The following is a 13,209-nucleotide window of genomic DNA, read 5'->3' on the forward strand; positions in this document are numbered from 1 at the left end:
GGCCCAAAAGGTTCGCAGGGCCCCCCAGGAATTATTGGCTTTGCCGGAGAGAAGGGTAACATTGGACTACCTGGTGTTGCTGGACGAGAAGGCCAGACAGGACCACCAGGGCCTCAGGGAGTCAAAGGTATTGCAAGTCACTTACAACAACTCTGGTGTGAAGCCTGGTTTGATTCAGTCCATGCCACAGAGTTAAAAGGCACATCTTATGTTTTTTTGGTCTTTAAAATTAGGTGAGGTGGGACCCCCAGGACCTCCTGGACAGGTTGGCTTACCAGGTGCCCCAGGAAAAGGCTCGCCCGGAGCTCCTGGACCACAAGGACCACCTGGAGAGCCTGGACCGTTCGGTGAGCATAAACTTGGCATCCAAACATACAGACCTTTAGATATTTTGACATGTCACAGAAGAAAAAGCACAGGTGTTAATAATAAGATTAATGATGGCTGAATCAGTTTCAGGGTCCTGATATTGTGGATGCATGGACACTTGAATAGATCACAGCCATGTCTGTGATTTTCTTACTATGAAAGATATCTTAAAAAAATTCCCTCGCCTGACTGTCAATTGATGTTGCGCGAATCATAACAAACATATTTGTATGTGTGCATGTTGAACAGGTAGGGAAGGTGTTAAGGGAGAAAAGGGCTACCCAGGTCCTCCTGGACTGGACATGCCTGGGCCTCATGGAGAGAAGGGAGACCCTGGGTTTCCAGGAGACCCAGGTCCTAAAGGACTGCCAGGGCCACAAGGCTTACCAGGCAGGGACGGTCTGTTTGGAACTCCAGGTGAGACAGACTAACAGCAAACACATTAACAAAAAAACTCAAACTGAGCACTTTTTCAACAATGCATTGTTTTTCACTGTTTTTGGGCATGTGGGTATTTTTTGCATTTTTTTTCTTGTTTAGTTATTTGTACAAATACACTCACCATCCACTTTATTAAGTACACCTAAAATAAATAGCTAATCAGCCAATCACATGGTAGCAACCGAATGCATTTAGGCATGTAGACATGGTCAAGACAATTTGCTGAAGTTCAAACTGAGCATCAGAATGGGGAAGAAAGGGGATTTATGTGGCATGGTTGTTGGTGCCAGACAGGCTGGTCTCATCTCAAATAACCACTCGTCACAACCAAGGTTTGCAGAATACCATCTCTGAACACACAATACGTGAAGCAGATGGGCTATAGCAGCAGAAGACCACACCGGGTGCCACTCCTGACAGCTAAAAACAGGAAACTGAGGCGACAATTCACACAGGCTTAACAAAATTGGACAATAGAAGATTGGAAAAATGTTGCCTGGTCTGACGAGTCTCAATTCCAGCTGCGACATTAAGATGGTAGAATTCAGGTGGTCAGAATTTGGCGTAAACAACATGAAAGCATGGATCCATCCTGCCTTGTCAATGGTTCAGGCTGGTGGTGGTGGTGTAATGGTGTGGGGGATATTTTCTTGGCACACTTTGGGCCCCTTGGTACCAACTGAGCATCGTTTAAACGTCACAGCCTTCCTGAGTATTGTTGCTGACCATGTCCATCCCTTTTGACCACAGTGTACCAGTGCATCTTCTGATGGCTACTTCCAGCAGCATAATGCACCATGTCACACAGCTGAAATCATCTCTAATTGGTTTCTTGAACATGACAATGAGTTCAATAAACTCCAGTAGCCTCCACAGTCACCAGATCTCAATCCAATAGAGCACCTTTGGGATGTGGTGGAACGGGAGATTCACATCATGGATGTGCAGCCGACAAATCTGCAGCAACTGCCTGATACTATCATGTCAATATGGACCAAAGTCTCAGAGGAATGTTTCCAACACCTTGTTGTATGCCACAAAAATTAAGGTAGTTCTGAAGGCATAAGGGCGTCCAACCCCATACTATCAAGGTGTACCTAATAAAGTTGCCAGTGAGTGTAGATAATGGCTAGTTCCCAGTAAAATTAACATAATGTACATTTCTACAGGATTAATTTCTTTATTATAACAACATATTCATGCCTGCGTCACCATTTTCTGCTCTGGGTTTCTATTTTTATCAGGAAAACCTTTGTCTCTTGAGGTAATTTGAAGCATCTACTTTGCCATTCTTTGCTTGACTTTTAAGGTCTTGTCAGTGAAACTCTTCCTGTACATCTTACACATTAAACGCCTTTCAGGTCTTCAGGCCATGAAACATCTGTGCAGGAAGTGTTAATAAAGTGTATAAAAAAGGAAACTCACAGCAGCAGTGGTGTGTATGACATGACTTTGTTGTTGTTGTTGCTGTTTAACAATGTGGTTGAAATTATCCTGGTTTAATCACATGATGTTAGGCCGTTGTAGTTGATGTACTGTTTGAGAATATACTGTGAAGTCTTTTTTGCCTTTTCAGTACATTAGGCTTACCACTAAGGGGCAGTAATGTGTAAGGTTGAATATTGAACCTACCCTTAAATTTGACACAAGGAAGAACCAGGGCTGCCTTTTAGAGGAAAATAATTATGAAATTTTCAGTCTTTGGTGCAATACTGAGGAGGCTGCATTGGGTGTATTATTTAGAGAATTTACTCTTTTTCATTTACAGTAATCTCACTGAGTGTGTGTTTGTTTGCCAGGTCCCAAAGGCGAAATGGGGGTCATAGGGACACCGGGAGTACCGGGATTTCCTGGACCACCTGGTACACCTGGATCTCCTGGTCTGAGAGGTGAGTAAGACCAAACTGTGAAAAATACTTATTGCGTACTAGCTTTCTTCAGCCTCTCTCATACAGCGTTCATTTTTAGTTTTTTTAGATTTATCAGTTAGAATTTTTCTTTTCCTCAATCTCTCTCAGGTGATCCCGGTATTATTGGACCAAAAGGTGATACTGGAGAGGCTGGATCTAAAGGAGAAAGAGGAGAGCCAGGACTTCAGGGACCTCCTGGGAACATGAGCGAAGTTGACATGGAGCATATGAAAGGGGAGAAGGGAGACCGTGGAGATACAGGTATAAAACAACATACAGGCCTATGGATCAGTACATGTATATGCGTGACATAAAAATCTGCTACAAATTGGACCATTGGTGAGTTTGGATATTAGAAATATTTCAATTTGGTTTCGAATTTCTTTTTTTTTATCAGGTGAGCCTGGGGCCACTGGACAGAAGGGCTACCGTGGAGTTCCTGGAGACGCTGGAATGCCAGGCAAAGATGGAGATCCTGGATCACCTGGAAAACCAGGTGACCAACTGAACAGCATTGCAGATTTTTAGGATATTTAAACCACATAAACTACAGTACATGTGGTAAATAGATAATTTTCAATCCCACTGTCTCAGGAGAGAAAGGAGACCCTGGTTCTCCTGGAGAGCCTGGCAGCATGGGACCACCTGGACAGAAAGGCAGTCTAGGAGAGATGGGTATACCAGGTAAGAACGCACAAGTGAAGCACACATAATGTGGGGTCATGGGAATGCCAACCAGTGTGAGAGTATGTGTGTATGTGTGTGTGTGTGTAAACATGTTTTATGTGTTACAAACATGAAATTTAGAAGTGTAAAATCTGTTTTATTACATTTCACATTAAATTGTGACAAAAGCTGTTTAATGCAAGTTTAACGCAACTCTTGTACATGTCTTGCCATTTTGTCTGCTTGTGTGTGTTCACGCAGGTATATCTGGTCCAAAGGGTACTAAAGGAGATATTGGTACACCGGGACATCCGGGATTTAGAGGCACAGATGGACTAAAGGGAGATAAGGGTGCAGCTGGAGAGCCCGGTATTGGACTCCCAGGACTTCCAGGAGAAAAGGTAACCCACTGTTATAACATGGGTTGTGTTTTATAACACAAATTCTTTGAACATAGGCAGATACTTCTATTGTGCACTGAAAATTGACAGGTTGCACCAGCAAGGCTTGGATGGCCATTCAACTCACAGTTAAATTATCAGTACAAAGGATAAAACACTATCTTGGAAAAACCTGGAGTCAAAAGTATGTGTACATGGTACCTTTGGAAGAAAAGTCAACTTTCAAGGAGCTTGCAACGAGAAACATATGATCACCAAATTCTGCTGTATGAGTGTATGTTTAGTAATGTGCATTACTACACGTGTCAATGCTTTCAGCATAGGGTTTTGTATTTCTAGTCCAAAAAGTTTTCATTTCATTTTGGCTCACTGTTTGTTAAAAGTGTGAATGTGATGCGATCCACATACTCTCTCTCCCTCTCTCTGTGTCTTGGTGGACTATTTACACAGACAGTGAAACCACAAATAACCACTATTGAAAAAAAAACAATGGATAAACTTAAAATGTCGAGATTAAAGAATGTAAACTGGCGCCTAACAGAGTCCTAGGCGATTAGATGTCCTAATGGACATGTTTTGTCAGTTTTACAGTCTTCGCACTTTCAACATCTTCTTTTCTGACTTGTTCCTCTAAATGATCATCTGTACCTACCTATCTTTACTTAGCATTCCTCTCAATTCCTCTTCTCTCACAGGGTCTGACAGGGCAGCCAGGATTCCCAGGTTTACAAGGAGACAAGGGTGAGAGGGGTCATGAGGGTATGCCTGGCAAGCCAGGACCACAAGGGTCCAAGGGAGAAAAAGGAAGCCTCGGGTATCAAGGTCAGATTTCAGTCTGTGTTGTCTCATTCATCCTATTTGTCTACAACACTAAGTAATTATTCATGTTTGTATTCCATGTGAGTTGTTATCGTGGTGTGTGTTATACAGGTCAGCCAGGTAGACCAGGTGAGAAGGGTATCCCTGGGCTGCCAGGGTCTGCAGGAGAACCTGGTCGTGATGGACGGCCTGGTAAGTAACAGGATTATTCATTATCATTTATCAGATAGTTGACTTGCCCGAACTTTGACATTTTTTTTCCACTGTAAGCATAAAATAATATAGCGTTATACAGCTGCTTGGCCTTTTTCTCAAATCAGATTAATCAGAAACCCATTTCTTGGATAAATAAGGAGCCTTCAAGATTAGCTGCCATGTTTTTCCACAAAGATCAAAGACAGCTCAGGGAACGGTCTGCTTATCAAACAGATAAAGAAAGGATTCATATACCTGTCGCAAACAACTGCCTATTTAGGCTTGCTAGAAAAACCAAAACTAACAAAGTGTGTTAACCTGTTCCATCCCAGGTGAAGGCGGCTTGCAGGGACCTCCTGGTGTTCCTGGAGAGAAGGGAGACCCCGGAGTGGACGGAATCCCTGGAACTTCTGGGGAGAGAGGAGACCCAGGTGAGTGTCCAAGAAGTTAGGAGGTGACTACACTGCTGTTACAATACAGTGAGCCTGTAGTAGCCTGAGTCAGCCTGATAAATTCTACAGGGTCATTCTGGCTTAGGACCCTTACCCAAACCACCACTGCCACATTATTTATGTTGATGCTGATTTTTTTTGGGAACATAGATACCGGAAGGCACCCATCAAAGATTCAGATAGCAATGCCTTTTCCAAGTAGAGACAACCACTAATTGTAAAGACAAGGCGGTATCTACTTTGGGTTTTCAGATTTGGATTTATCCTAACATCTGCAAGCCTTTCACTATCAATCCAAACATTTTTTATCTGTCTTATCCTTCTCTGCAGGTTTACCTGGCCGAGGTTTCCCCGGGCCACCTGGAGTGCTTGGTAGCAAAGGTTAGAGTTCCTTCATCATTGATTCATTTAATTCCTCAATCACTGAAGCCAATCTGAGTTTCATCATGTGGCCTTATCGTTCTCTCTCCAGGTGACAAAGGTAGTCCCGGTTTCCCTGGCACTCCAGGCCATCCAGGTGTCCCTGGTATCAAAGGTGACAAGGGACTTGCAGGCTCAGAGGGACCCCAGGGTGAGCCAGGAGAGAGGGGATTCCCAGGTGCCTCTCTCGAGGGCCCTAAGGGAGATAGGGGAGAAACAGGACAACCCGGAGAAGGAGGTATGTCACATACATGACATGCCAGCAATTTATTATTTGGACCAGTCGCCAAACTGTAGTCCAGTATAGAGCCACCGTTAGTGAAGAGAGTTTCGTATAGAAATATATGTTATATAATGTGTTCTTCAAACAGGTTCCCCAGGAGCACCAGGACCCTCTGGTGTGCCAGGCAGAGATGGCCTAAAGGGAGAGAAAGGAGACCAGGGTAACCCTGGTTTCCAGGGAGAGACGGGACATAAGGGTGACCCTGGACTTCCTGGACTTCCTGTATGTGATGAGGCTGTTTTCCATTAACTTAAGCTTTTTTACTGTACATGTTATGAACTAGTACATAGTATGTAATAATAATCTGATGCAAGAGAGCTGATGCATGTCAGTGCTGTTTTAATGCTGCAAAAAAAAATTTTGTCTGTAAATTGACTTAAAAAGATTTTAAAGAAACACTAATTAACGTGCCTGTAGTTCAGTCTTATCCTCTTCAGCACCTCGTGTAACTGTGTATTTGTGTGTTATAGGGACAACCTGGCCTTCCAGGTATCGACGGACTGAAGGGAGAGATGGGATTGCAGGGTGTCCCTGGCTTCCCAGGTGAGGGGTGTGTTGTGTGTGTGTGTGTGTGTGTGTGTGTGTGTGTGTGTGTGTGTGTGTGTGTGTGTGTGCATTCATGTGTGAAAGACATGTGTCGTGATGAGAGAAAAGATATGTTTTTATTGAGATAATTTACCATTAAAACACACTGTTTTTGTACACAAACTCTAGGTGCAAAGGGTAATGTCGGGGACTTGGGATTCAAAGGTGAATTTGGAGACAGAGGGTTCCCAGGAGAAAAAGGTAAAACAGGAGGGAAAACATTTCAGTGTCTTCTCTATCTCACTTGATAGAATCATTACAGTAAAATTTGGTCAGTGCTTACTCATGTCTCTGATAATCTTACAACTTGTTCTCCATAAACTGCTAAAAATCAAAAGGAACAACTGGAAAATTTCTTATAAAGATATTGTATATTTCAGGCGCTGAAGGCCCCCCTGGTCCCCCTGGCCAACACACCTTCATAAAAGGAGACATTGGGCTCCCTGGCATTCAAGGTTTACCGGGACCACAGGGGCCATCTGGGCCATATGGACTGAAAGGACAGCAAGGTGACTTTTTGCTTACAAATGTGCCCTATCATGTCAGTTTTCTCATGCTCACATTCTTGCATCCATTTTTCTAATAAATTCATAATTTTTGTGATCTCAGGTGTGACAGGTGTTCCAGGGCCAAAAGGTGAAGATGGCCTTCCCGGATATCATGGTCAGCCTGGAGCCAAAGGAGAGCCTGGCCTGCCTGGGCCACAGGGTGAGACGCTTGCAGGAATGAAAGGTGTGCGTAAGATTTGCTGTTGTTGTTGTTGCCATTAATTAGTCCATGTCTTTAGGACCCAGAGGACACTCTGGCCCCCCAGGACCCGATGGTGTTCCAGGTCAAGTGGGTCCACCTGGCCCCTCCTCCATGGATCACGGGTTCCTGGTAACCCGTCACAGCCAAACAGTGGAGATTCCACAATGTCCTGAGGGAACCTCGCTCATATATGATGGCTACTCCTTGCTCTACGTACAAGGCAACGAACGCTCTCATGGACAGGACTTAGGTAAGAAACACCATATGAGAAAAGAAAGAGAAAAGAAAGAATAAAGAAAAGAAGTGGGGTAGAGAAAAAGAGGAGGGGAAGCAGTAAGTAAAATATTTGTAGGATGAGTTACATGTCTCCTTGATATGTGTTTTAGGTACGGCCGGCAGCTGTCTAAGGAAGTTCAGCCCCATGCCCTTCCTGTTCTGTAACATCAACAACGTGTGTAACTTTGCCTCCCGTAATGACTACTCCTACTGGCTCACCTCCCCTGAGCCCATGCCCATGAGCATGGCACCTATCACTGGTGAAAGCATTAAACCATTCATTAGCAGGTATGGCAGCATTTGTATCCAAACTGTTACATTTTAGGTGTGTATATCTATATATGTGTGTATATCTATATATACCCACTTCACATATGTGTGTGTGTACAGGTGTGCTGTGTGTGAAGCCCCAGCCATGGTAATAGCAATTCACAGTCAGACCATCATGATCCCACAATGCCCTCATGGGTGGGACTCTCTATGGATTGGCTACTCTTTTGTCATGGTAAGGCAAAAATGATCATATACATTCAGTTCTTCCTTACACCACAAATATGTCAACCAAGCCCAGGTTTTATCCAGGAAGTAGATAAAGCGGAATTCTTGTATTCAGTATTATAAAATGTAGTTTAATGGCTCTCTTCAGAATCGGCTTGAATAAGTTAATTAGCTGTTTTTTAATTAAATTTAAACGGGCTTTATAGGTAGGTGAAACATACGTTTACTTTGCCAAAGCATGTGAAATAATGTTTTCATTGTGCATGTTTGTTTAGCACACCAGTGCAGGTGCTGAGGGTTCAGGCCAGGCTTTGGCCTCTCCTGGTTCCTGCCTGGAGGAATTCCGCAGTGCTCCATTCATCGAGTGTCACGGTCGTGGAACCTGCAATTACTACGCCAACTCCTACAGCTTTTGGCTTGCCACCATTGAAGACAATGAGATGTTTACGTAAGACAGAAACACTTAGACAATGTATTTCTTGTTTCGTATTAAGAGTAACTTAAGACCCTTGAAAAGGTCCAGTGGTTTAATTTTTCACCTTGCTGCGGTGATGTACAAGTGTACTCCAGGACCCCGTGACATCACTCTTGGGTGTGGTTACAGGTGCAACAAAGCACACCTTGACTACAACCAACCACACCCTTCAGTGATGCTGTGTGTGGTCAGAGTTGAAACTAGCTTGACACTTTCAGCCAGAGGGGGTGGGGAAACACTTTTCAGCTAGGTGTTAAGTTACTATTTCAGTTGTTGCTTTCAGTTGTTGCCATTATCACATTACGTCCATATTTATATTATGCTTGGTTTTATAGGTGCACATGTGACATTTTTCTCTCCACCTCTTTCCAGGAAGCCTGTCCCAACAACGCTGAAAGCAGGCAATCTCCGAACACATATAAGCCGCTGTCAGGTGTGCATGAAGAGGACATAAACTCCTTCCTAACCTACGAGCAATACTGCATTTGCTGACGTCCTCGACTTCGTCCTTGGCTTTACTTCCTGTTTTCAAAGGATGGTGCTATTTCCCTGCATGTGTGAGAGGAGAGGGTCAGAGATGTGGTTTGCGGAACAAACTACAAATCAGAACACAGAGACCAAGTGGCCTTTTGCTCTATGCAGAACATTTAACTAACAAGATCACAACATGTCTCTAAGGAATTGCCAGTTTACCACTGCACTGAGCACATGCCCCCTAAACTGGTAAACTGGTGTTCTTTTTAAAGGGTTGTTTGTGTCAGGTGCTATTCAATCTTACGTATCTGCCTTATTCCATTTTGTCTTTTTATTTTTATTTCTCTTCCCTACCAGTGCCACAGCATTCAAAGATATAGCCACTTATTATTATAGATTTTCACACCTTTTAACTTGTTTAAACATAGTCATGTAAAGGATGGGACTTACCACTGGTTACAGACGCTTGTCATTTGCTAAATCACCATATATCACTATCACGCTGTTGTAAATATAATGCATTCCTCACTAACATAATTCGACATACTCTCCTCAGGTTATTATTGAATTACTTTGTGTGTTATTAAGTCCATTTTTATTTATAAGATTTATGAGAAAATGTTGGACTTGAGTGTATCTGAGATTTCATAGATCCAAAAGCAGTGTGTCAACATCTGACAAACAGCGTCTTAGTAACATACAAAACAGCACTGAAATAGCATTGGCAGATGTGTGTAAATGCATGTGTTTGTATGTATTTGTGTGAGTGTACATATATGAATGGATTTAAGTAGCTTGGAAGAGGTGCGTGTTTTGGGATGTCTGCATATATATTGTTGCACAACCACAAAAACAAATAGACAAATATATCACCTTCCCTATACCTTTATTCTGTCAGAACTTTGTTTATAACAGCTGTGTGTTAAAGGATTTATTCTTCTCACATTATGTGAACCAAATATTTCTGATCCCAATGAAATGCACATGTGTATATATATATATATGTATATATATACGTACGCATAACATGTACTTTCTATTTTCATTTACTGTCATTATCCCTGTTGATTTAATGCTAAAAGTATTTTTCATTAAGACTGAAGGATTATTGCATCATTGTTGTACATCCAAGTCTAACACAGACAGATAAGGAGGACTGTATATTTAAGTGCCAATGCAAGTTAAGATGCTTTATATAGGTCTTAACATAGTTTTGTGTTTTGTTTATCCCTTACTATATAGTATTTGGGGATAACAGTCTTGCTCAGTAGGAGGAAGAAGGCCTCTTGGACCCGTTGTCCCATTCAGAGCTATTAAAAGATGCAACATTTTCTACTGTTAAAGTTACAGCAGTCACTCTACACTGACCGTAACCTGTTTTTGTTTGTGTGTTGTGCTTGGTTGTGATATAATGCTCCATGAAGTATATACAATATTAGCAGTGTTTGCTATCATAAAACAAACTTGATTACAGTGGGAATAATCTTAACTAATTAACAAACAGAAAATCTTCATTGACATTTTAGATTTTCCAGATCCCTTACTGTGTAATTCCTGCAATAAATTGATTTGTAGAATATTCTTATTCATTTATGAAAGGTGTTCTTTTTCATTTTGGTTTATATGTTTCGAATGTGATGTCTTGTACTATGCTTTCACAGGCCACAAGAGGGCAGCACCAGCAGACTTTGTAGGTAAGTTACTGAGGATTCATGATCTCAAAGCCCTCCAATCCAGTTGTTCACAAGCGCTCAGTGTTTTTTTGTTTTTACTGCCACTGGCTATTATCCCAACAAGAAGCAGTAAACGCTGACCTTAAATCTATCTTGAACCCTAATTTTAGTGCAGCCTCTGCACCAACACTTTCACAGTGCGATGCAGCCAATACCTCAGCACTTCTGCTGGGACTGTGGCCAACAAACCCGTTCACCCCATGAAAACACAAACAGATCGATGCGCTCCGCAGAGAACCAGATAACCCTTCCTTTCATCTCCACTCTCGTCTTTCATCTATTACCGGAATCCTATCCCCTGTTTCCTCTCTTGTCACCAGACGGACAAACAGAAAACAGAGGCTTTGACCCCTGGCTATCTTCATAAACATGTCTAACAAGCCTTGACCCCTGCCAAGTCAAGGTCACTGAAGTAGGAGTCACCCTGGACAGCATACCACAACAAAAGGCCAAATGACCAAAGTATGACTGAGATCAACGGCCTAATGACCATGATCAAGATCTTGCTGCAAGGCTGAGGTGTCTGCAGTTAAGCCGAAGGCTACATTCACAACCTGTAACACAACAGGCAGTTGACATATTTTCTTAAAAATCCAAGTCAGTTTTTGTTTTGTACCATGGTTATGTTTTTCTCAAGTGATGATTGAAAATGTCAAGCTTAGTTTACAGCTTGTATTTAATTGTTGTCTGGTGTTTACTGATACATGTGTCAGTACATTTAATAGTACGTTACAGTATGTCCATCCATCCATCCATCAACCGCTTATCCCGCATACAGGGTTGCGTGATGTTGTGTCTCATAACAAATTATTTTGAAGAGAGAATCATTTGAGTTTCCGAGATATTCACTTGCACATTTCATGCATCACTTTTTCTATTAGAGAGCTCTACTACCTTGGAGTGAAATGCTTCAATTTGATCCTATCGGTTGTTTGCTAACACTGCTAAGTTAAGACCTGATTTAAGACTTACAATCACCTTCAGAGAACTGGGGATTATGCTTGTAAAACATTAGCGCAATAATCTGCCCATAATTATGCATAATGAACAAACTGACAGCAAATTGATCAAATAATAATATATAGAATTACAATTTGTGATAACAGGTTTTTTTTTTGCTCAGATGACGTTGCGATGAACAAACTGAATTATAATTAGAGACTGGCCTTGATTGTTGCTGAGAGTTCACTATAGTCAATATATTTCAAACTGATAACAAGAACTTAAAGTTCCTGTAACTGAATATGTTGTGTTTTCCAGAATGTGTTTACGATATAGTGCGGGAATGCGTCAGGAGGTTTGTATCACCCTAACTATTCTCCTGAGTGGATCAAGCACTGAGGCCACAACCTCAGCGACACCCCCTTGACCACAGCAGGCCAAATTCAGGTTAGTTTGGAACACAGTACGCGCCACTAAATGTAACAGAAGCCATACATGGCAAACATCCACAAACATTCTCACACACAACTGTAAGAGAGGGACGTTTGCATCAACCTGGGTTACACAACAGCTACAATCAGAGGTACATACGGTGAGAGCTTTGGCGAAAATGCTTCCCTTTCTTACACACAGGATAAGAAATACTTAACTTTTTGTTTCTACTGTCTGTCCATTTCATATAGCATTGCTGTTATAGGTGGCGAGAAACTAATATTTTTAATAATTAATGTTTTTCTTTTTTCTTTTTATTTTGCATTGTTACTTCAGCATTTGAAGAGGCAATATCTAGCTGGAAACATTCACTTTATATCTTCTTTTGCTGCCAGATTGATGTTTCCATCCTGCTGTAGCTCCATTATTAGCTCTGACACAAAGACCATTAGCAACACCTTTGAAATGGGTTCCTCCCCCATTTCCCCATCTGCTTGTTCATGAGTAAATGATCATGTGTTGACTGGACATGGTGCAACCCTAAGCCCTTTGACCTCTTAAGCCTCCATGTCTTCATCTCTGTGTCAGGCATAAGCATAATTTAATCTGCAGCATTTGGTGCCACTAACTAATTGTATCATGTGTCTTCACCATCCTAACAACTAACCTACAGAGTAATTTTACCCGTATTTCAAAAAGTGGTATCAAGTACAGTGGAGGTGTATGGACCCACAGACCTCATTGTGAGCAGTTATAAGTGGAACTTCTTTATACTGAAGAAATAGTGGTAATGTGGTAATGTGGCCTTGAATGGGGACTGCAGTTCATTGCTCTGCAAGTTTAGGGATAGTAATGAGCTTGATCCTGTGGTCAAGGCCTCACACTTTGGGGCAGGATATTTGGGGTTTAAACCTGGGTAATGATTATTGCTCAGATGAATGTTAGTTCAGTATTCATTACCTAGCATTTCATTTATTTCTTTTTTTCAGTTTTAGGTGTCACATCTTCTGCTTTTTCTATTTTTTCACCATTTTAGCAAAGACATAAAGTCAACTTGTTAACTTAGGCTCAGGAGCAGGGCTACCCCT

General features: G+C 41.9%; 1 protein-coding gene across 1 annotated transcript; it reads left to right on the forward strand.

Moving 5' to 3' along the window:
- Positions 1-10,603, forward strand: LOC119904231 (collagen alpha-1(IV) chain-like; the record flags this gene model as incomplete). Its single annotated transcript, XM_038720729.1, is given in 23 exon segments — positions 1-127; positions 234-347; positions 619-786; positions 2,610-2,699; positions 2,829-2,981; positions 3,118-3,216; positions 3,315-3,404; positions 3,648-3,787; positions 4,483-4,609; positions 4,718-4,798; positions 5,134-5,232; positions 5,584-5,634; positions 5,726-5,911; positions 6,045-6,178; positions 6,427-6,499; positions 6,671-6,742; positions 6,922-7,050; positions 7,151-7,249; positions 7,329-7,541; positions 7,678-7,855; positions 7,958-8,072; positions 8,341-8,513; positions 8,913-10,603. Coding segments are annotated over 23 exon segments (2,793 nt in total), but the record flags the coding sequence as incomplete, so codon positions are not given.
- Between the last annotated feature and the right edge of the window lie 2,606 nt (positions 10,604-13,209).

Source organism: Micropterus salmoides, unplaced genomic scaffold, assembly GCF_014851395.1.
Source record: "Micropterus salmoides isolate LMB-PRFRI ecotype aquatic unplaced genomic scaffold, ASM1485139v1 Ms_hic_scaffold_15, whole genome shotgun sequence".
NCBI classification, from domain to species: domain Eukaryota; kingdom Metazoa; phylum Chordata; class Actinopteri; order Centrarchiformes; family Centrarchidae; genus Micropterus; species Micropterus salmoides.